A 24,207-nucleotide genomic window follows, 5' to 3' on the forward strand; every position below is an offset into this window, starting at 1 on the left:
ATCATTGCTTAAAGAGAGAGAACTGGGTACCCAAGGAGACAAGAGGTTGCCCAAATGTGAGAGCAAAGATCACAATCACTTCCTAGGTATTCTTTGTATTAACTTCAATGCTGATTCTATAAACCCGTGCAAGATTCATTCTGTTGCTGTGATAAACAAACAAACAAACAAAAACAACAACAAACGACTTTGTTTGCAGCCTGGGGAGGAAAATGTGGGGTTGTTTTTTGAGGGGGAGAGATGCTTCCAGGTTATAGCATATCATTTAGGGATGGGGCAGGAGCTCAAAGCAGGAGCCTGCTGGGCAGGGACCAGGGAAGACCTCTACTGCCTGCTGACTTGCCCTCTGGGAAGGCTCACTCCTGCTTAGCTAGTTTTGTCAGATATCCCAGGAATTTCTTGAGGAATGATGTCACCCACAGTGGGCTGGCCCTTCTAAATCAATGAATAAACAAGACAATTCCTCGCAGACACGCCCACAGACCAACCTGATCTAGCCAGTTCCCCAGGTGAGGCTTTTATCTAGGCTGTGCCAAGGCAACAAAGAAGGTTAATCAAGACAGGGACCAACGTTCTTTGCCCCCTTTCCATCTTCAAACCAGTTTCTGATTCGTGACAACTTGCTTTGAAGGTATATATCATTGAAATCTATTTTTGGAAGAATATATATCTATATTTTGGAAGAATATAAGAATATAAAAATATTTCTAGTATAAACACCTTCAATATTCACCTCCAAATTATGGGTCTGTTATTTTCTAAATGTTTTATGAATATCTTTAAAAAATAACTGAAACATTTGAAATGCTTTGACAATATGGAGCAAATAAAATAATATTTTAGGACACAGTTTAATGTGCGAAAAGCAAAATCTTAAAGGGCTTTATAAAATTTAAGGCATGTAATGATAATAAATTTGCTATATTTGATATCAAGAGGACCTCAAAGTGAATAAACAAGTGTAAGTTTATAATTCATTTACTGTTCACTCAATAAAATTATATATGTGTGTGCATGTATATAAAACATTCACTACAATAAGCCAAATTAATCAATATGTTTAGTAACTCCTCATTTTTTTTAAGTTAGATTCTCAGAACTATTTATGGGTAGATGGTTAATGCTTACAAAATTCAGTTAAGAAGAATAAAATCTAGGATCCAGGAGCACTAGGACTAGTTAGTTAAGTGACTATAGTTAGCAGTTATTATATATTTCCAAAAGCTATAGAAGGGATGATTTTTAATATTTGCAACACAAAGAAATGTGACTGCTATGCTAAATTACCTATTCTAATTTGATACAATGTATATCTTGAATCAAAACATCACACTCCACACTTTAAATATATATTATATCAAGTAAACTTTTTAAAATCACATATAATTTATACGGCAACTTCTGAGTAAGAGTGAAGAATTTAGGGCTTGAAGAGATGGCAGTTAAGAAAATGTATCTCTCTGGCAGAAGATGGAATTGGTTCTCAGCACCCACATTAGACAGCTCAAAATCACCTGCAATTGCATTCTAATTAAAAATAAAAAATTAAATGAAGAAATTAGATGAGGACTGACTGAAGTTATAAATGACCCAACAAAATCATTAAGAATATCTTAACTAAAATTTACCAAAATAAAATAATTCATGGGCTAGGGAGAAAATTCAGTGGACAAGAGAACTTGCTGAGCAAGCATGAGGACCTAAGTTCAAATCCCCAGCACTACAAAAAAACTCTAGTGTTGGTGAGCAAGGGCAGAAAAGAGGGAAAGCTGGGGCTTGCTGGCTGCCAGCCTGGCTCTAGTTTTGCTGAAAAACTCTGATTCAATAATGTAAAGTGGAGCAATAGAACCAAACACCTGATATCTTCCACAAATATAAGCACTTTTATTTGCATAAGCATGTATGAATAGCAATCTGATGCACATACAAATACACATAAACAAAAATCACAGATCCAACAGTAAAGCCAAATTTTAATGACGTGTTTATTATACTTTGGAATGGCTATTGTTGGTTGTCAATTTGGCTATATCTGGAATTAACGAAAACCCAAGCAGCTGTGCCCACCTGTGAAGGATTTTTCTTGATTGGATCATGGGAGGTGGAAAGACCCACCTTAAATACACAGATCAGTTGAGGTCTGAAACCCTACTCTAAATCTGGGCCATGCCTTCTGGTGGCAGCCTAAATAAAGGACATAGTGGAAGGAAGCTTTTAATTTTTCATCTGTTTTCCCACACTCTCACTGGCAAAAATCATTCCTCCACTGGTACTAGAGACCACCTCGGGATTCTGATATACTGAAGATCAGCTGAGGCATCCAGCCTCAAGGACTAAGTAAATAACTTTTGGATTCTTGGACTTTCCACTGGGAGACAGTCACTGTTGGACTAGCTGGACCACAGCAACTCTAATAAATCCACTTTCTATATCGATATTTATGACTAAATACAGACTTATTCTATCAATTCCGTTTCTCTAGAGAACTCTGACTGGAACACATATGTTTAATTGGTAAAATTGAGCGCTATGTTTCTACTTACTGTTTACCTTTGATAGAAATATTTCATGATTATCTTTACTCACAATTTCAAAATTGATTATTATTATTATTTTAAAAAGGCATGAGGCCTCAGGCTTAGTTTTCAGTATCACTGAAAATAAAACAAAGCAACCCCCTCTTCCCTGTTTAGCACAAAACACCAATAACAAAAGTCTCAGGAGTTCTCACAAAGTTCAGAAACAAAGACATGAAATCTAAGATGGATAATCATATATGGTAAGCCAGTATCCAGGAAAACAGACATGCAAAACAGATAGGGAATGGCCACACCAGGGCAGCAATACCTGAAACCAGGAGACTCCTCCTTCTTTGGGCACTTAGTAATGGCAGCTACCCCAGGGAAACAAGACTCCATTCCAAAGACTTCCCTTGACCCAGGTGGCTCAGCAAAGGAGAGTCTCTGTGAAGTACACTGTCAGCAAACTCCAACTGGGTCGTATGCTGAAACCTGACAGACATGAAACTGAAGCTGGGACGCGGGGGATCAAAGTCTGCAGAAAAACCTTCACAGGCTCTTCTTCCCATGACACTGAAGAGCTGCACAGTGGGCAAGTCTATCATGCTAACCAGGGCCCTGAAGGAGCCCACAGACGAGAGGGAAGCAAAGGGATGAAAAACAGAAGAAAGAAATTGAGGCATTGTGACTTGCAGATAATATGACTCCATACATCAAAACCCTACAGAGCCCACTAGAAAACTAAGAGATAATAAACAGTTAGAGCAATATGTCAAGATGCAAAATTACATATAAAAATGCACAGCCTTCTTGTGTACCAATGACAAACATGCTGAAAAAGCAATTAAGAAAGAAGTCCTGTTCACTACCCTCAAAAAAAGAAAAACAAAAACCTAAGCAAAAATGTTGAAATAAACTTCACTAAGCAAGTGAAGACCTGTATACAGTGAAAATTTTAAAATACCAAAAAAGGAACTTGAGGAAGACTCTAGAAGATGGAGAGACCTCCCATAGTCACAGATTGGGATGACTATTGTGAAATGGATGGACTATGTCTGCAGATACAATTCAATCCCCTTCAACATTCCACACCATGTTTCAGAGAACTACAGAGAACAATCTAAAAATTCAGACAAAACAAAAAGATCTGAATAGCCAAAGCAACCCTGAGGGGAAAGTAATGCTGGAGGCACCATCACATTCAATTTAACAGAGTCATGGTAATAAAAATTGCACGAGACTGGGACCAAACCAGACCTGTAGATTAACTGGGAGAAAACAGGGGGACCCAGATATAAGTATCCATAGTTACACAACTTGATTTTTGACAAAATCCCCATAAATATACCCTGGAGAACAAACATTCTTTTCAAAAAATGGAGCTAGAAAAACTGTGTATTAACATGGAGAAGAAAATAGATCCTTACTTCTTACCTGCATGAAAACCAACTCCATATTGATTAAGACCTTGACAATAACCAGAAACTCTAAAATTACAGAGGAAAAAGAACACAAAACACTTCAAGATCTAGGCATTCATCATGACTTTGCGGTTGGTACTTAATGTTGCTGAGGAAACAGAGAAAACAACAAATGGAACCTCAAGAAACTAAAAGAGCTTTGCTATAGCAAAGTAAACAGTTCATGGAGCAGAGACAGCCTGAAGACAGGAAGAAAATCTGCTAGGTCTAGACCTGACAGAGGATTAATACTCAACAATAAACATGGAAATAAACAGTACAATCAAAAAATGAGAAAAAGAACTTCAAAAGAAGAAACATAATTGGCTAATAAGTATTTTTTAAAATGATCAACACCCATAGCTATTGGGGAAATGTGGATTAAAATAGCTTTTAGAGTCACTCTCACCCCAGTTAGATTGCTATCCTCAAGACAGCAAGACAAGTGCACGCAAAGGCCCATGGGTGGAAGTCAGTGGATGACTTCCGTTTGTTGGCTCTCTCCTTCTGCCATGGGTTCTGGAGATGCAGCTCAGGTCATCTGAGCTGTGATGAAAGAGTTTTTACATGTTAAGCCATCTCAGTGGCCCGAGAAACTTTAAAAACCCTCTATCTCAATTCTTATTTACCAATGCAGACATGCTATCCAGAAGCTATAACGTTTGGATAAATTGTGTCAATAATGGTACCAAACAAGCAAGGAAAAAGTATTTTACATTCTCAACAGCATACATCAGCCCAAGATGGCCGAGATGGTCTACAAGCAGAGTTACTGGTGCATGAAATAAAGCTGCTACTAACTGGCGGGGCTGTTGTTTAATTTGCAGCAGAGCACAGCTTTCGTCGATACTTGATTCACTGCCATCCCCAGCATCTCCTCCTCTTCTTACTGTCACTTGGCATTGGTTTGAACATAATTCACAATCTTAACTTTTCTATCCAATCAAAGCAATGCATTTTTCGTTCTCTATCACACTGTGCTGTTTGAGCTGGGGGCATTGAATTTGTCTTATTTAGAAAGTGGGCTTTTTGCTAACTTCCCCAACTAAGATATGAATTTCAAAGGCAGGGTCTTTGTTTTCATTGTTCTTTATGTAGAACAACCGCCACTGGCAGAGCAGAATGAGAATTAAAGAATAGTTAATGATCAAAGGGGCATGAGAGGAATGGAAAGAGAGAACACATGCACGGGTAGTCTACAATTTGACATCTCTATACTAGCTGTTACTGTTGCTCTAGTTTTAAAGTTGGTTTTGCTGGGAATTGTAATTTTGAAACATATTCCTATTTGTAGTCTTCGGTGCTTTCTTCCTTCTACATCCTTTATGTTTCCTAAGGCTTTCTTTTTTCCAGTACTAGGCAAATGAGCCAAGGAGCTTGAGCATGCCATGGGAGTACTCTATCATGAAGTATATCTATTTCCAGTCTCTTACTTTTTGTTTTTGACATGGTCTCAATATATTGTCCAGGTTGGCCTTGAACTCATGCCATAATTCAGGTAAACTCTGAGCTTACAATCCTGCTGCAACTTCCTGAGTAGCAGGAATTGACCCTGATAACACTGTCCATAAATATTAAAACGTCATTTTATTGTCATTCCACAGTACTTCCCAATTTCCAGTTTTCCTTCTTTAAATTATGCCTTATTTACTGCCGTTTTATTACTGTGAAGAGACAACATGACCAAGACAGCTTATAAAATAAAGCATCTGATTGGGATGGGCTTACAGTTTCAGAGGTTTAGTCCATTGTCAATAAGGCTGGGAGCATGTGGCAGGCAGGCAGGCAGGCAGGGCACTGGGGCAATAGCTAAGAGCTTACATCTAATTCACAAGTTGCAGACAGAGAGAAAGAGAGACAGAGAGAGAAAACCAGACTGGGCCTGGCATGGGCTTTTCAAAAACCCACCCCAGTGACACCCCTCCTCCAATAAGGCCACACTTGCATTAGGACTTATGGCAGAAGAGAAATGAAGAAAAAAAAAAAACTACGTGAAGCAATTTCCAGATTCTGCATATTGCATCAGGAAGAGTAGATAATGTGTAAGTGACAGTGAATCGAGTAAGCAACTGTGACCAGTGCACAGACTGTGTGTGCACTCCTAGCACTTGCCGTGTAGCCAGAATCGGTTTCCAGCAGGAATTACAAAGCAGATTTTAAAGAGCCTCAAATAAAGAAATAGGAAATTTCTCTTTAATCTTTTAAATGCATTATACACTACACTATCACAATAGGCTCCATATTTATCAACAAATTTTCAAAGTGATTTTATCTGTCATTTTCATGTTGTTACCAGTAAACTGTTAATTACCTATGTGGTTCACGGTTTCTCTCTACAGAGAAAGCTTCTCAGCTTCCTTGTTCATCTAATGGCCACTGCAAACAGCTTTGCCAAGAACAGCAGAGTATTGGGGACTTTTTTTTTTTTTTTTTTTTTGGTTTTTCGAGACAGGGTTTCTCTGTGGCTTTGGAGCCTGTCCTGGAACTAGCTCTGTAGACCAGGTTGGTCTCGAACTCACAGAGATCCGCCTGCCTCTGCCTCCCGAGTGCTGGGATTAAAGGCATGTGCCACCACCGCCCGGCAGGGGACTTTTGATATTTCTGAAAAGAATGACTACATTTGATGGGAAGAAGCTAATATCCCTCTTCTGCTTTAATTAACCTTTCAGCTTCTTGTCACTTTTTAAAAAAGCAACTTGGGATAAAAAAACAAATCAAGCTGCTAGCTATCCTCAGTCATCTTACTATATGAGAAAAATCAGTACTTGTTTATTTAAGACACTGAAATCATACGAAAAAGATGAGTTAACCTAGTATTTCATGATTATAATTTAAGAGCTAGGTTGAAATGTAAATTACAAACAGGCTTTTAAAAACATGATAAAAGTACCATACATCCAACAAAAGTTACAAAAGTAATTATTTTAAAGTCTGAATTCATTTTTTAAAAATCAAAGATACTCATTTGGACTAATCATAAATTCATTGCCTCATCATGAAATCAATGAAATGACAGCAATTTCAAGATAAGAGCTCAATTTTAAAAATTTAAGTATCCCACCAAAAATATGAATAAATATTCAGCAGAAGATCACTAATAGCAGCATTAATACATATGTGTACCATCACAGGAAGCTAGAGTTCCAGCAAAGGACTGACATATACACAGTCACAGTAGACAATGGTCTGCAGAGTTCTGACACATGGCACCGTATTAGCCAGCCTGTAAAGCATTTAGCGAAGCCTATAGAATCACGTGCTTACTCTGAGAGCTTCCAAACCGTGCCCTGAAACACAAGCGGAGGGGATGACGTCTCGAAAGACTAGGAGACAGAAGGCTAGGAGATGGAGAAGTAGGAGGCAGACAGGTAGGGGATGCGTAGGTAGGGGATGGATAGGAGATGGACCAGTAGAGGAGATGGATGAGTAGGAGATGGATGGATAGGAATACAGGGAAATTATGGTGAGGAGGGAAGGAGCCTGTCATCCAGCAAGAATTCCAGCACAGTTAACATCTGGAAAACAGCAAGATGGCCCAGCAAGTAATGGTGCTTGCTGCCAAGCCTGAAAACCTTACTCCGATCCCTAAATCTCACATGGTGTTAGGAAAAAAACCAAATCCTATAAGTTGTCCTTTGACCTCTATGGGTATACCATGGTACACACATTCTGCCCCCCATAAGTATACAATAATTGTACCCCAGGCTACTATTCATTTCTTATGTAGCCATTTTATATTAAAGTAGCAATGACATAAGGCCTACAGTCTAAATGTATATGACCTTGGGAAGAGCCTCACTCCTTTCCCAAGACATTGCCTAAGAATTCTAACAAAACTGTGGATGTTACAGACATCCCACCTTCCAGGATCCCCGTGATACAGACTTTTTCCTTACCAATTCCAATCCTCCAAAGTGTGCCCCTTTAGGGATCACCCAGTGATAAAACAATAACTTCAAACTCCACCAAGATTCCACATCTAGCTACTGAAAAAACACTAGCTACAAATCTCACTTGAGGAGGCCTTGCCACTTTTACGTATGCCTTCCTTTCTTCTGAGAGCCCACTCCGCTTCTCTCCTAGTTCTCATGCTCAATAGAATCTCCAATTCTGCTTCACAAATGGGCTCTTCCTGAATTTGACCTGAGTTAAAGTCACTAAAACTGTAGATCTCGTCAGGCTGCCAAGGATAACAGTGGGGAGGTGTGACTCCCAAACCCGGATTCCCCCAAATGCAGACAGATCACTTAAGCACATGTTCAGTCATTAAGTAAGCACAAATTAAGAAAGCAAACCCATTAGTGGTCACATAGGACAAACAGCACAGAATACAGAGAATAAAGGGAAGACTCAGGAAAGATACAAGCAGACACACAAACACAGACATCAGCACCAGCACATGTGTAAGAAGAGGACCTGATCCCCTGCGATGGTTGAATATATTAGTCAAATTGTTCATTTTCTTTATTTAAAATGCAAGTCCAGGCCACTGTTGAGACTCTGTCTCAATGAAACCAAACTGCAAAAGCCCTGAAAAGCCATAAGAAAGACCAGGCATGAAAAGTCAGAGATGCCAAAAATGATCAGGTTCAAGAACCAAGAGGGGGAAGCCATTAGAGAACTTATGAGTGTAAAATGATAAGGAATGTTCTGGAGAAGTGCACACTAAACAGTTGAGGCTTGAGAATGGAAGAGAAATGTGAACACCCGCAACTCTAACACAAAAGGCACAAAAGGCTCAGTGAACAGGAGTTGGGATGAGGATAATGGACCTTCACTTATATTTGGAAGTTTGCACTCTGAATATGAGTCATAAGCTGTGACTTAATATTGGTACTGGTCAGAAAAAAGAGAGACATGGCTGATGAATTTTTAAAGATTTTATTTTATGTTTAAGCATTTTTGCTTGCATGTGTGCCACCATGTGTATGAAGCAGCTGTGAAGGCCAGATCCCCTGGCGCTGGTGTCACAGAAACCATGAGTCACCATGCAGGTGCTGGGAAGAGGGCCTGGTCCTCTGCAAGAGCAACAGTGGTCTTTACCATTGAGCCATCTCTCTAGCCACAAATTTCAGGCTATTAATTTTCATGTGTATAAAATTTAGCAAGATAGTATCTCTACAATTAAATAAAACCTTTGAAGCCTTTAAGATGTCAAGGTAAGCCAGATGTATTAAATCCTGAAGAAATGTAAACAAATGGCATAGTGCCAGAGGCAAAGGGCAGCATTGCTCACTGGATACTGAGGACTAAAGAGCACCGTTGCACTTAAATCCCCAGAGTTCTCACTCTTAAGGGGCTATCGTATAATTTTGCCTTTGTGATTAGAACAGACAAAGTGTGATAATGCTGACTCTTATTAGGGAACCTTCTATTTGCTGATTGGCCTATTTCAAAAGCTCAAAAAAATGCTAAAATGTTTTATTATCTATGTATATAAGCTACAAAAACCTTGTAATTAAGATGACTAATGTATGATATTCTTTTATAAAGAGGACTAAGGAGTAATTTATTAAAGCCACAGTTGTGTTTAATGTTCCTAAACTGCTTATGCAAACAATATTTTTGCATAAATAGGTGTTAAGATAAACAACTTGTTTCCTACAGGGACTTTGAAATTAGCACATAATTAAGCATAGGATGTGTGTATGATCAGTCTCAAATAAAACCTCAGCAACAGATCTTTTAAAAGTCAACTTGGTAGATAACTTCCAAAAGTGTTTTCATGGTAGATGCTAGAGGAAGCAACTATGTCCCATATGACTATAAAAGACGCTTGCATGCCAATTTCTGAAGTTTTTGTTCCACACATCCATCCTCTTCCTGGTCTCCCTTCTATTCCGTCACTGTTAACCACAGCTATAACTGAATATGTTGAGTCCTCTGAGTTCTGGCAGACAAGCACTTGAAATAAGAGTTTGTCTTCAAGGCTTCCCATACAGTGCTATTAATTTATTATCATGGCACATAGAAGTAAAATTTCAAAAAATGACTTATCGATTGACTCAAAGAAGATGTGATAATTCATTTGAAATAAATTTCAAAAGAATATAATAAAATGAGTGACTCTAGTTAATTAACAATTCATTTGGGATAAACGGTTTGTGGCATAAATTCCCAATCCTACCCCAGCTATTCAAGAACTTTGCTCATTCAGTTCCCAAGGAGTAAATTTATTCAGTTCCAAATGATCAAATTTTTACATCTACACTGAGTCTTTTGCATTAGTTTATCCTCTAAATACAATTCCCCCATCAGAAGATTCTCCATTGGAGTTCTTCAGTTCTTCCATGTGTGTCAGTTGGGAACGTTGAGGGTCAGGCTTAGGGTCTCAAGGAAGCTGAACAAGCACTGACCATCACTGAGCGATATCCCCAACCCTCTACTATCATATTTCTGTGGTCCTTTTCAGAAATACTGTTGCTCCTCCTTTTTCCTCCTCATCACAAAGACATTGATCCTACTGAAATCCTTCCCAGAAATCTCAAGGATGACCTCAGTGATGTACAATTTTGATTTATATCTGTATTCCTCAAATAATTGCAAATAGTGCCCCCCTTCACTCTAAAAGTATTCTCATATGAGATGAGTCCCCCACTATGGCTATCCATTAAGAAAGATGGCGCTAAAATAATGGTAAAATTTCCACCCCTATCGTTGATCTTGTGATACAGCAGAGTTATTCCCGCATTTTAAATTACTTGCTTCCATTCGCTTACAGTTTGTTCTGTTTCACTAACTTTTTGCCTTTAACATCGTTTGCTAGATACTCATTATTTCTCTTACTGATGTGATGAGGACTCAGCCCTCTTCCTTATGCTTCAGATACATATAGTTCCATGATTTAAATATCCTGTGTATTTGACACCAGAATTCCCATTGCCAGTCAAGCCATCTCCCCTAGACTTCTGATGAGGCTCTGAAGCCCTTTCCTTCAAAGTTTCAAAGCTATCCTGAGTTCAGTATTTGCAAAGATGACCTCCCAACTGCTACACGTTCATAAATTAAAAGTACTGACTTTCTGTTATTATGTCTTAAATAAAGTACCTGCTGCTAAAACATGAATCTGTCGCATGAGAAGTCAGAAAAAAAAAACTAAAACAAATAATGCACTGATCCTTTTTAAGGTTTTAGAAGAATGAGAACCAAGCCAACCCTAAAAGCAGTAGACAGGGAGAAATAATTAAGAGCAGGGCAGAAATAAATGAAATAGAAACAAACAAAAAATACCGAGAATCAATGAAATGAAGAGCTGGTTACTTGAAAAGATTAATGAATTTGTAATCAAATTAGCCATTGGTGGGGGTGGGGGTGAAGACCCAAATCAGTAAAATAAAAGATAAGATGGAGATATTACTAAAGGTAACACTGAGATTTTAAAAATGACATAACTTAAAAATTTGTATTTTGCTAAACTAGAGAAAACAAAAGCAAATGAGGTTTTGATATCTACGACAATCAAAATCAGCAAAGATGAAATAATTTTAAAATCTATAACCAACAACAAAACTGAAGTAATAAAGTGTGTCATTCCTCCCCGCAAGGAAAAGAAAAAACCCACCCAGAAGTAGACAGATTCACTGTACCAGACTGTCAAAGGAGAACTAACACAAACACTATATAATTATTTCACAAAATAGAAAAGGTAGCCATGACTCCAAGCTCTATTTTACAAAGCTAATATTAAAACAAAAGGCAGACATAATGAAAAGAAAATTACAGACAGATTTCCCTGCTGAACATTGATACAAAAACTCTCAATAAAATATTTGGAAACCAAATTCAAAATCATATCAAAATAATCATTCATTATTACTAAGATGACATCATTTCACAACACAGGCTTGGTTCAATGTAAGTCAATAAATAAATGTAACTCAACATATAAGTGGATTGATTTAAAGACAGAAATTACATAATTAACTCAATACACACAGAAAAGGTCATTTACAAAATTCAAAACTCCTTCATGATTAAAAAAAAAGTTGGAAGGGTAGAGGTGGAGGAGGGATACTGCAACCTAATAAAGGCTGTGTACAACAAACCTATAGCTAACAGCTCAATAAATGGAGAAAACTCCAGGCATTTCCACTAAGATGAGGAATAACGTAAAAATGTCCAGTCTCCAGTCTATCCAGCATAGTGCTTGAGGACTTAGCTAGAGCAATAATGCAAGAGAAGGGGGACTAGGAGATGCAAACAGAAAAGAAGTCAGACTTTCCCCATTTGCATAACATAATCCTATATAAAACATTAAAAGTGCTACTAAAAAATCTTAGAACTGGTAAGTACTTTCATCAAAGTGATAAGTTGTAAGTTAACACAAAAAGAAATCAGTAACTTGATCAATGATAAACATACTGAAAAAGAAATCAACAATCCATTCATGATAGTCTATAACTAAGTGAACAAACCCAGCCAATGATCTGACCAATCTCTACAATGAAAACTTAAGACACTGATGAAAGAAATTGACGAAGACACTGAGAAATGGAAAGAACACCTATGATCATGAATTAAAAGAATTAACATTGCAATAATTACAATCACACCAAAAGCAACCTGTATATTCAATACAATCCCAATCAAGTTGCGTGACTTTGTCAAAGAGTAGTTATAAAAAGGAATATGTGAAAAAAATACTGAGACAATTTGTAACAGTGATTTCATTTTCATTGTGATTAAAACTTTCTAAAAGTTACGTGCTTCTGAGTATTCTCTGAAGTTCCACCACCTACATTATACTATGCTTGCTTGTAAACTGCAAGTGTCATCAGCAGAAAAATGGATGAACTGCACCAGACTCAGAAAGACGAACACCAAATAATTTCTCTCATATGTTGTGACAGCTGGTTTTATGTCAGTTTGATACACAAGCTAGAGTTATATAAAAGGAGAATTCTTAATGGAGAAAATGCCTCCTTAAAATCAAGCTGTAAGGCATTTTCTTAATTAGCTATTGATGGTGGAGTGTCCAGTCCATCGTGGGTGGAGTCATCCCTGGACAGGTGGCAGGCTGAGCAAACCATATGAAACAAGCCAGTAAGCATCACCATGGTGTCTGCATCAGCCCTGCCTCCAGGTTCTTGCCTTGTTTGAATTCCTTTCCTGACTTCCTTTGATGATGAACTATGAAAGTGTAAGTTAAATAAACGCCTTCCCCACTTAGTTTTTGGTCATGGCCTTTTTTACATGGTAACTAAGACATATGTGGAAACTAGTTGTATGTGTGTGTGTGTGTGTGTGTGTGTGTGTGTGTGTGTGTGTGCACGTGCGTGTGTGCATGCATATGTACACATGACACATAAAACTAACAGATGGGCTATAGAAAGGGAGGAAGTCGAAAGGAAGAGAGAGAAGACATACAGACTAATAGGAAGAACAAAAGAGGAAGCCGGGAGGATAAGGGTCGAGGCAATATGAGGGAGGTACAACAATATCTACCTATTGTATGAGTGCATATAAATGTTATATTGGAACTTATTTCATACACTAAAAAATTAACACAAAAGGAATTTTGGTAAAAAGATAATTTAGATTTAATCCAAAATCTAGTATCTACTATCTAAAATTTAAAAGTGCTTTTTTTTGTGTGTGGTTTCTTGAGACAGGGTTTCTCTATGTAGTCTCAGCTGTCCTGGAACTCACTCTGTAGACAAAGCTGGCCTCAGAGTCACAAAGATCCACCTGCCTCTGCCTTCCAAGTGCTGGAATTAAAGACATGCACCACCACAGCCTCGCTAAAAAGTTTATTTTTAATCAAATTAAAAGTAAATTGTTAAGAAAGGGAGAAATCAGATATCCTCTACATGAAATTCAGTAACAGAACATGTGGGCGATCATACCTCGTCTGTGTTATAGATTATCTGGAGCCCTGAAGAAATCATTTCCACCAGATAGAGGAGAAACAGTGACACTGCGTTTATCTGAAAACAAACAGCAACAGTTAGAAGTTAAAGGGAGAATGAAAATATTATGATATGAAATTAATATATATGCTGTAATTGTTGTCAATAGTGCCAGATACAAATAATTTATTCCCTATCACTAAATAAAAGATATGAACCCAATATAGAACAAGAAAACCGGCATTTTATGTGATGTGCTAAAATTCCAAATTCACTGTGCTGGTTATCACATGACGGGATCTGAGAAGGCCGTGAGAAGAATTTTTAGCATGGCTTCTGTAACATTTGTTTCCTTCAATTTCCAAATTCTGAGTCTAAAGATCTTATTTTTGGAACAATTTTGCCCCAGAGGAACGAATATGATGCCATCCATCTGTAATGAAAAAGCTACTGAAAAACAAGACATCGCCTCCATCGAGACACTATTAACAATGAGGAGTGCGTCTTGAAAATATCTCATTCTAAACAGAAGTGAAGGAGTGTGTTACCTGTATTCACTGGTATGCTTTATAATTTAAAGCCACTTAGGAAAGGGTGTTAAGAACACATGAAACTATTAGTGTATTAAATGCATGCGTTATTTGATCTAAACAAATCAATGCTTCCTAATTTAACTCGTAATAGAATATATGAACATCCCATATAAAAAAGGAAAATGAAGTCTCCAATATGGACACATCTTGAGTGATAATTAATTTTCAATGTCAACTTGACTAGACAGAAGGACTCCCGAGTAGCTAGTAAAACACTGTCTCTGGATGTGGAACAAAAAGGCAGAGGAAGGTTGCTTTCTTTGCCAGAGCCAGGATATTCTTCTTATGGCTTCAATGGTAAACTCTAGGTTCTCAAGTTTTGGGGTTCTAATCCCAGATTTTGGTCCTTTAGCCTCTAGATGAGAACCACACTTTCGGACTTGGAATGAGCTTCACTACCTGAATCCTTAGCATTCCTTGTAGCTAGGCTGTTGTAGGACTTAGCGTCAATAGTCAAGCGAGCGAACACATGTGATGGAAACACCTGAAATTCTACCATTTGGAAGGATAAGTTCAGCTACGCAGTGAGCTGTAGCTACTGTGAATAACAGTGAGACCTTATTTCTCCAAAGAGATGAATAAAAATTTATATGAGCCATTTCCACAAACACTACCTATGTACACTCAAGTATGAACATACTGGTCTCAAGTAGATACAAGTCTATCCTTCCTTCCCTCCCTCCCTCTTGGCTCCTTAACTCGGGAATGCTATTGGTAATAGATCTTGAATCAAAGAAACAAAAGTCTCTCCAACATCTTATCTTATATGATTGCATTTATATTTGAAATATGGGGTCCAGAAAGATGGCTCAGCAGTTAAGAGCACTGGTTGTTCTTCCAGAGGTCCTGGGTTCAATTCCCAGCAATCACACAGTGGCTCACAACCACCTGTAATGAGATCTGGTGCCCTCTTATGGCCTGCGGTATATGATGTATACACAGTCTATAGAGGCATAAAGTGGACTACAGGTTGCTTAAGGCACTTCAGGAAAAATGGAGAGTAGCTGATTTTGCTTAAAGTTTCAGGGTGAAGAAAGGTTCTAAATTTGAATGTGGTAATTTGTTGGTGATTGGGGGACCACCAGACCCTGAATTTCCTGTAAACAACCTGTTTTCCTTGGCTCTGAGCAGCCTGCAGCTGATCTGAGCAAGAGACCCTGATGGCAGGGGAGTGGGTTCTGGTGAGTCTGCAGCTGAAAGATCCCAAGAGCTGGGGCATGGCCAAAGCCCTGTATAAGCTACCCCTGAGCACAACAAAGTGGGCATTCTTGGCATTCTTGCTTCAAGGTTGTCCCCGTGGCCCCCTCTGTCTGTCCGTTTTTGTGTTTTTAAATTTTCACCCTAGTTCCCATAGCGCATAGGGAGTAGAGCGCGGAGAGCAGAACAGAACCAGTATAGTTTTACAGTAACTGTCTTACAACTTAGAATATACTAAAACCACAAAATGGTACACGTCAAATAGATAAACCATATGGCAAACAAATTATATCTCAATAAAATTTTAGTTAAACAAATAAAATTTAAGCAAAAGTATGTCAGGATATTGCAAAACTGAGTTAAAAAGTGTAAGTAGGTGACCTGCAGTCTGTATTTATATGTAAAAGATTGTCATTCCCTAACTGTGTGGCTGGTTTGCATTTCCCGACATTTCCTAATTTTCACTAAGTTACATCAGGAAGTTGGGGCAGAAAATTACTGGTGCCTTTCAAAGCCTTGGACAAAGTAGCCCTGTGTCACTAAGACCCTGCTGCTGGGCTTTATAGAACCCACGCCAATTTTGGAGGTCTCCATAGCTCCTGGAACCCTGGAAGCCAAGTTTGTCAAGGTACAAGCGTGCCCTACAGGAAGACAGAGTATCTAGGTTCGGAACATTCTTCTTAAGCACATGCCAGAGTAGAGTTTTCCCTGCAGGAAAGCTCATCCAAAAATCTTCTATCACTGTGAAGGGCCTGCCAGGAATGATTTCAGAGAAACTCCAGTCCTATGGGCAGAGTTACAGGAACAAGTAGAAGCAGCAAAGAATTCTGCGCTTGAACGTTTAGGGTATGTATGTGAGTAACTAGAAAACTATAACAGGATTCTGTTCAATGCCTACAATGTAAGAGGCACCGCGTTCAAATTCTGGATTACAAAATAAAGCATGCGGAGCTGACTTCCAGCTACCTGAGAGGCTGAAGCAGGGAGGATCATTGATCCCAGGAGATTAGCACCAGCCAGTGCACTAAAAAAGATCCCATCTCTTAAAATAACAGCAAAATAAAATAACAAAAAAAGAAAGAAAATAAACAGATTGAAGCATATGTTGAAAACAGAAGGACCAATGGACCTTGACTAATATTAAATTCTAAAACAAAACTTTTTTACAACCAACTGGGCTGTTGAGAAAGATAACCATAGTCTCTATAATGACCAGCATTGAGAAAGGGGATGCTCCCATACAGAAGGAAGAAATCTGACCCCTCACTCATCATGTGCACAGCTAGACCCAAGGAGAATAATGAGTTAAATGGGAGGCAAAGAATTATAAAATTGATGAAAGGAAACACAGGGGAAAAGCTCTGGGGGCAGATGTGGTGCCTGACTCCAAAGCACAAGCAGCAGTCAACAGAGTCAAGAGAAACTGCAGAACGAGAGAATCTGTAAACTACATAAGGGACTAATTTCTAGGATATGATATATACAGAATTCAATGCAGCAACAACAAAATAATACAATTAAACAATGACTTAAATAGGCATTATCCAAAAGAGAACATAAAATTGAGCAAAAAGTATAAGCAAGAATGGAGAAGATAAATCAAAGTGATAATTAGATACCATCTTTTCCCAGTCACATTGTCTATTATCAAAAAGACAGAAGATGAATGTGAAGTGAGGGGACTCAATAGTGCAGCTGTCACAGAACATCCCACAGGGCTCCTAAAACACCCTACAGCTACCATGACCAACAGTCCTAATCTTACGTGCACATGAAAAGGACAGAAGCCAACACATCAAACTGACATGTAAGCTCATAAGCTCACTACAGCAGCATTCACAACTGTCAACACAACTTCAGCTGTTGATGGATGGGCAAAGAAAAAGTAGGACATGCACTCAATTCAGTGTTACTCAGCCATGGGAAAGAATGAAATTCTGCCATTTGTACCAACATAAGTGGACTAGAGGACATACATGAAGCAAGTCAGAGTCACAATGACGATGAACACATGTTCTCATACATGGATGCTAACTAGGCAATCTCAAAGCAGAGACTGGATTAGCATTTACCACAGACCTGGGAAAGGCGTGGAAATGTGGGTAAAGAGAGGACTGTTAACTGACACATGGATATAATTGAACAGAAAGGTCATCAGGTAGGGTGGCAGGTACCTTTACGTACTGTGACATCTCACTAACATAATGTTTATTTGTTTAAAAGAAAGTTAAGACTACACACTTCTATTTTGATTTTGCTTATCTATATGCAAGTTTTTGGAAAATACATTTAACTGCATTATCATTAAAAACAAACAAGTTTCTGCTATATGGAAATGGGTACAGCACTTTCTGTGTTTGGAGACAACATACAAAAGTTTGGTATTCTTCCAAATTTATAAACATGCTTTTATTTCTGAAGGTAGGTTCCATCTTCTAAGTAGAAATAATAATATAATCCACTCAACTGATTCATTAATTTAATAAGACATTTACAACAGGGGGGAAATTATAGAAAAGAGAAACTCCAACTGGAGAGATAGCTCAGTTGGTAAAGTGCTTGCCATGTATGAGAATATCATAATCTCCAGAACCCACGCTGGATGTGCTGGCACCTCTGGTAATCCCAATGCTGGGAAAGCAAAAACAGACAGATCCCGGGGCTCATTAGCTAGCCGACCTAGCCTTATCAGTGAACACTGGAGCAATGACAGGGCCTATCTCAAGTTGGATCGTGCTCAAGTAACTAACTATACTGCAGGTTGTCGCTGGCTCTCTATGCACTCATCTACTATATTTAGATGTATGTGCACGCGCACCTCTAAGTGTATGTGCACACACAAGGGCAACTATACACAAGAAAAACTATTCTTTTTAGTAAGGAATATATGATTAATAAGTATCTTATTCCAAAGTAGCAGGACATACAGGTAAACAAAAATAAACTCTGTTAAGGATAAATAGTATATATAATATTTATATCTTACAAACAAGCTACAGGATATCATCTTAAAATACACAGACGTGAGGGTGGTATTGAAAAGAAAAGAAAACATTCTATGGTACATTTTTAGCATAGGTATAGAGTTTAACAAAACACAAAGCTGACAGGTTTCAAAATGTTTGTGATATTCCCATAGGAGTATTTAGCCTTCCCTAGAGTAGATATACTAAAAATGATCTGTGGTCCAACATAAACTTCTGAATAATTGTTTTACACCTGTCAACACTTTTTATTTCCAAGTGCAGGAATTCTTTTAAGTATATAAACAAATTTCGCTTACTGGAGGAAGAGTGGACATCCACCTTCTAAAGGGAAATATCCCATCTGATCACTCCATGAACGTGGTATGTTCTAATATTCCATGACAGCAATTCCTTCAGCCTCATGGGTTACCAATAAACTTCCTTTTCCATTTCAGGGTTCATATATTCTACTATTTTAAAGTTATGAAATTTACTTTGAAACAGTATAAGTAGCCTCAAACATGCTATGATACGGAATGTAAATGGTAGAGAAGTAAATATTTTTCTTTTACCTGAAGATGGCCATACTCTTCATAGGTGAGCAGCTCGTCTCCTGTGTGCACACTGAAAATGGAGTGAAGACACGTTGTGGGCCGTGGATCTTGCTTAAACTGCTGGACCTGGAAGTGAATATAAAATAAGCGTGAAGGTCATTCACATGCTCATCTAAAGTTAGGAGTGTTAGTTATTTTCACGTGATTTTTCTTATAAGGAAAGCTAAAGCTTACAGGCTGGGGAACGGACAAAGCAGAAACAGCACCTTTCTAAGGAACCATGATAGACAAAGGTCACAATGACTAACTTATTAGAGTAGACATATCTACCAAATGATAGTTCACAGCACTGAATTCGAAAGGAGTAGGGAGCATGTAAGCATGACAGCAATAGTTTGTTGGCAATGTTTTGCATATTATTGATTGAGTTTTTAACATTTATTTTATTTATAGTGTATAAACACATAGTGTGTGTGTGTGTGTGTGTGTGTGTAAGCTCATAGGGAGTGACACTATTAGGAGGTATGGCTTTGTTGGAGCAGGTAAGGACTTAGAGGACGTGTGTCACTATGGGGGTGGGCTTTGAGGTCTCATATATGCTTAAGCCATGTCCATTGTCTCAGACAACTTCCTATTACCTGGAGGTCACTATGTAAGAGCTCTCAGCTCCTTCTCCAGCACCATGTCTACCTGCATGCTGCCTTGCTTCCCATCATGATGATAATGGGCTAAACCTCTCAACTGTAAGCCACCCCAGTTAAATGTTTTCCTTTATAAAAGTTGCCATGGTCATGGTGTCTGCTCACAGCAACAGAAACCCTAACTAGGACAGTGTGTATAGCGCCACACATGATATTGAAGGTTAGAAGACAACTTGTGGGAATCAGTTCTCTCCTTCCATCATGTGTGGCCTGAGGATTGGCTTAGGTCATCAAGCTTGTTGGCAGGTACCTTTACCTGTTGAACCACCTTGCCAGTCAATCTTATTTGATTTTGAGTAAAACATATGTTTCTTAAGTAAAACAAGGTCCCTGTGACAATACTTAGCTATACAGTTACCTTGAAATGCTTATTGACATGACAGTTGAATGGAAAAGTACTTTAGACTATATTCTAATGCAATTAAGTATCCAAACTTCAGATTTTATTTCCTTCTCTAAAAATAAACACATTTTAACTATGGTAGAACAAATATATTTTCATTTCTCATCCAGACATAATTACCAAGATAACAATTCTGATGGTGTAGAATACATTTTTATTTACTAATTACATATAATTTGTCGTCCCCCCCCCAGCTGGCTGTCTCTTGTTCTGTTGGCGAATCTGATCTCAAATAACAAGCTGAGAGGATCTATCTACTTCTTTGGATTAGCTGGAACTATGTATGGGCTAATGACCCTGTATTAATCATTGTAGATTACAAAGTACAAATTCTAAACAATCAACATAACTCCAAAGACAGAAACATCCATCCCTGTTCAGGGCCTGCTCAATTGAATGTAAACAACATTTATTAATTCCAATGTTCATTCCATGAACTGTTAAACTACTGACCCTAAGGAAAACTCACGGGACCTCAAATTCATAGTGAAGTCAGATGTGGGTAACCTGAGGGCCCACTGCTTGCTAGTGGGCTCTGAGGTCAGAGGTAGTTTTAGAGTATTGAGCCTACAGCCTCTGTAATCTACATCGAGTCCAGGCAGTTGATGGTAAAACTGAATTAAACAACAGAACGCTGGGTGTGTGAAGCATCCATAGATTTGGTTTTAGAAATAATGGGAGTAAAGAAAGGTTCTCCTTTCTCCTATCCTTTCTCCTGCCTTGCCATTGGCTGTTCAACTCTTTATTAGACCAATCAGGTGTTTAAGACAGGCACAGGAACACAGCTTCACAGAGTTAAACAAATATATCATAAAAGAATGCAACACATTTTGCATCATTAAACAAATGTTCCACAGCATTAACAAACGTAACACATCTTAAAATCATATTCCAAATCACCCATGACCCTGCAGAAACAAATATGACTAAAGTCAACAAGACCAAAGTCAGGCTCTATCAGCAAGATATCAGACTGAGAAAACGAGGGGATACTCTATGAGATGCAGTCTTCTGGTCATGACACGATCACCGAACTTAGGAATTCACTGCAGTTACAATTACCCACATAAGAGCAAGCCTTCAGAGCAGTCTAAATCCCAATAGCTATCACTAATTAGACTCAAAGGCTTACAAAAACCAAGAAACTGGAGCTGGGGGGAGGTAGAAAGGGCTGGAGACATGGCTGAGCAGGTAAGAACATTGGCTTCAAGCCCTAGCAGATACATGTGGCTTATAACTTCTGTATCTCTAAGCCTTTGGGATCCAACACTCTTCTTCTAGCCTCCAAGAGCAATAGACACATATCTGGTACATAAATATAAACAAACAAATAAATGCCTTTTCAAAGTAGAAGACATGAAGTGATGTTGAACGTATTAGGGTGGATGTGATTAGAACACATTTATATGTACAAAATTGTCATAGTATATTAAATAGTGTATGAAAAAACAGCAACAAGACAGGCAGCGATAGTGAATGCCTTTAATCCCAGCCCTCGGGAGGCAGAAAAAGGCAAATTTCTGTAAGTTTGAGGCCAACCTGGTATACAATGTGAATTCCAAGACAGGCTCCAAAGCTACAGAGAAACCACCCGCCCTTCCCACCCCCCAAAAAGAGGAAACAACTGGAAGTGTACATTTTCCATTTATAAAGTAACTGAGGGACTCATAAAAAGTAGACATTCTGTTTCCATAGAAGAACATAAGCAATAGCCTGGAAAGGCACAAGCAAAAGTCATTCCTTTCTCACTGCCGTGATTATTCCATTATTATCTCAAAGAAATGAACATTATTCCAGACTCCTAATCAAAAATATAGCTGAACTGAAACAAAACTCGTGTTCCCTAATGTCCTAGTTTGCTGCGTTCCTGACCCTGAGAAACACTTCCCTCCACGATGCCGGTCTGAGATTAATCACAGCTGAGTGTTCAGCCCCAGGAGCCAGCATCCATCGTCCTAGGAAAGCATTCCATGTTTCGTTCCCACAAATTTCTAATCCACATATATCACAGGAGCAGTCCCAAGAGAGTCTTCAAGGAAGTCAAACTTTCCTGAGATTTCACAAGCCAGGCTTCCAGAGTCTGCATTTCTCTCGATACATTTATCTTCCAATCCCTCTGAGGACTCAATGGCTTTCCCAGCCAACAGTGCCAAGCTCTCCCACAATCCTCCCCGCAAACACGGTCAGGTCCAGCACATCACTAACCCCCTCTGTCCTAGACCACTCTTCTGCTGCTGTGATAAACACGGACTGATAGTTAGCTTACAGGTTACAGCCCATCGTTGAAGGAAATCAGGACTGGAACTCAAGGAGGAGGCAAGAGGCAAAGCATTAAGCAGAGAGCATGAAGGAAGCCCTGCTAACCACATAGCTTTCCACATCTTGCTCAGCTCGCTTTCTTACATAGCCAAAGACAGCAGGGCCAGAGGTGACACTGCCCACAGCGGGCTGGGCCCTGCCATGTTTATAATCATGAAGTACAGGCCAATCTGATGGAGGGATTTGATCCAGCTCCCCTCCTTCCTCAGGCCACACCTGTGTCAAACCAACAACTACCAGCACCCCATGTAACAGGGATCTAACATGAGGCTCTGTCAGGTGAATGAAGCCACGGCAGCTGTTGACAAGATGATGCTTATCATTTGTCTTTAAGACATGCAAGAACCCAGCAGGAGACTTTATTTCTAAGGGCTGTGTCAGGGGAAAACTCACTACTAAATGATTAAAGATGCTCACAGGGGAAGTTATAGAATGGCTTTGAATTTCAAAGCTGCTAAGAGGCATGCAATTTAAGATTTCAGAAAAAAATCAAATTCTGTACACTTTGAAAATTAATGGGGTATGCTGTATGTCAACTTCAAACAAAATGTACTCTTGAGAACAGTCAAGAAACAAAATACATTCATTAGTAGTTTATAGGCTACCTAGCATTTCCTAAGATCAAGAAAACGATTATAGTGCATGTTTCTAAACCATATCAGAATTTATTTTACTTGTATTTTAAATTTTTCATGAAAATTTTTCCCACTGTGAGTAAATAGTTTATTTGGGAAAGCTAATTTGTCATATATTCTTAATTTATAGGCTTAAAATACACAGTTAGAGGAAAATAATCATCCCATCTTTGTACGTGTTCTGGAAGAACAAATTTTACAAAAGTTCAGTGATTTCTCACTGGTTCAAAACTACTCAGCAGCATTGTGAATGAAATTAAGCATGGGGCACAGCCACTGAAAGCCCTCCAGGCCAACTGCAGGGCAGCCATGAAGCTCTGCACTTTTGTCACAAGGGCGGTGAGACAGAGCTGTCTCGCTGGGGCTTCTAAGGTGATGAAATACCATGGCCAAAAACAGCTTGTGAAGGAGAGGGATTATTTCATTTACACTTCCACATCACTGTCAAAGGGAAGCCAGGGCAGGGGCCTTGAGGCAGGAGCTGATGCAGACGCCACTGAAGAGTGCTGCCTACTTACTTGCTCCTTGTGGCTTGCTCAGTCAGTCTGTTTTCTTATAGAACCCAGGACCACCAGCCCAGGGATGGCCCCACCCACAATGGGCTAAGTCCTCCCTCATCAGTCACTAATTATGAAAATGCACCACAGACTTCCTACAGGCCAATGTGGAGGAGGCACTTTCTCCGTTGTGGTTCCTCTTCCCAAATGACTCTAGTTTGTGGTAAGCTGACATAAAACTAGCCAGGACAAGAACAAATGGAATATTAGGAAGTAAGACATTAATAAACAATAACCCAGACAAAGTAATAAAACACAAAATGATACCGTTGCATATCCTACAAATCAAGGCCAATTCCATGTACTCACTTCAACTCCCTAATAAATGTAAAATATCTTTTAGTGAATGTTTTTACAAAATGCTCAGGAAGCACATTACACACACACACTCTCTCTCTCTGAAACAAGAAAAACTCAGACTTTCTAGATTCTGAATCAATTTCAGAAAACAAAGA

General features: G+C 38.8%; 1 protein-coding gene across 5 annotated transcripts in view; it reads right to left on the minus strand.

The window, feature by feature from the left end:
• Positions 1 to 24,207, minus strand: part of Phkb (phosphorylase kinase regulatory subunit beta) — a 176,979-nt gene that overhangs the window by 111,256 nt on the left and 41,516 nt on the right. For all 5 annotated transcript variants that reach the window (XM_041649591.1, XM_041649589.1, XM_041649590.1 and 2 more), the window contains 2 exons: positions 19,156 to 19,263; positions 13,825 to 13,905 (listed from right to left, as the gene is read on the minus strand). In XM_041649591.1, coding sequence (XP_041505525.1) covers positions 13,825 to 13,905; positions 19,156 to 19,263 — 189 coding nt within the window. The remainder of the gene's footprint in view (positions 1 to 13,824; positions 13,906 to 19,155; positions 19,264 to 24,207) is intronic.

This window comes from Microtus oregoni, unplaced genomic scaffold (assembly GCF_018167655.1).
Source record: "Microtus oregoni isolate MIOR12 unplaced genomic scaffold, Mior012 000004F_ref0000308, whole genome shotgun sequence".
NCBI classification, from domain to species: domain Eukaryota; kingdom Metazoa; phylum Chordata; class Mammalia; order Rodentia; family Cricetidae; genus Microtus; species Microtus oregoni.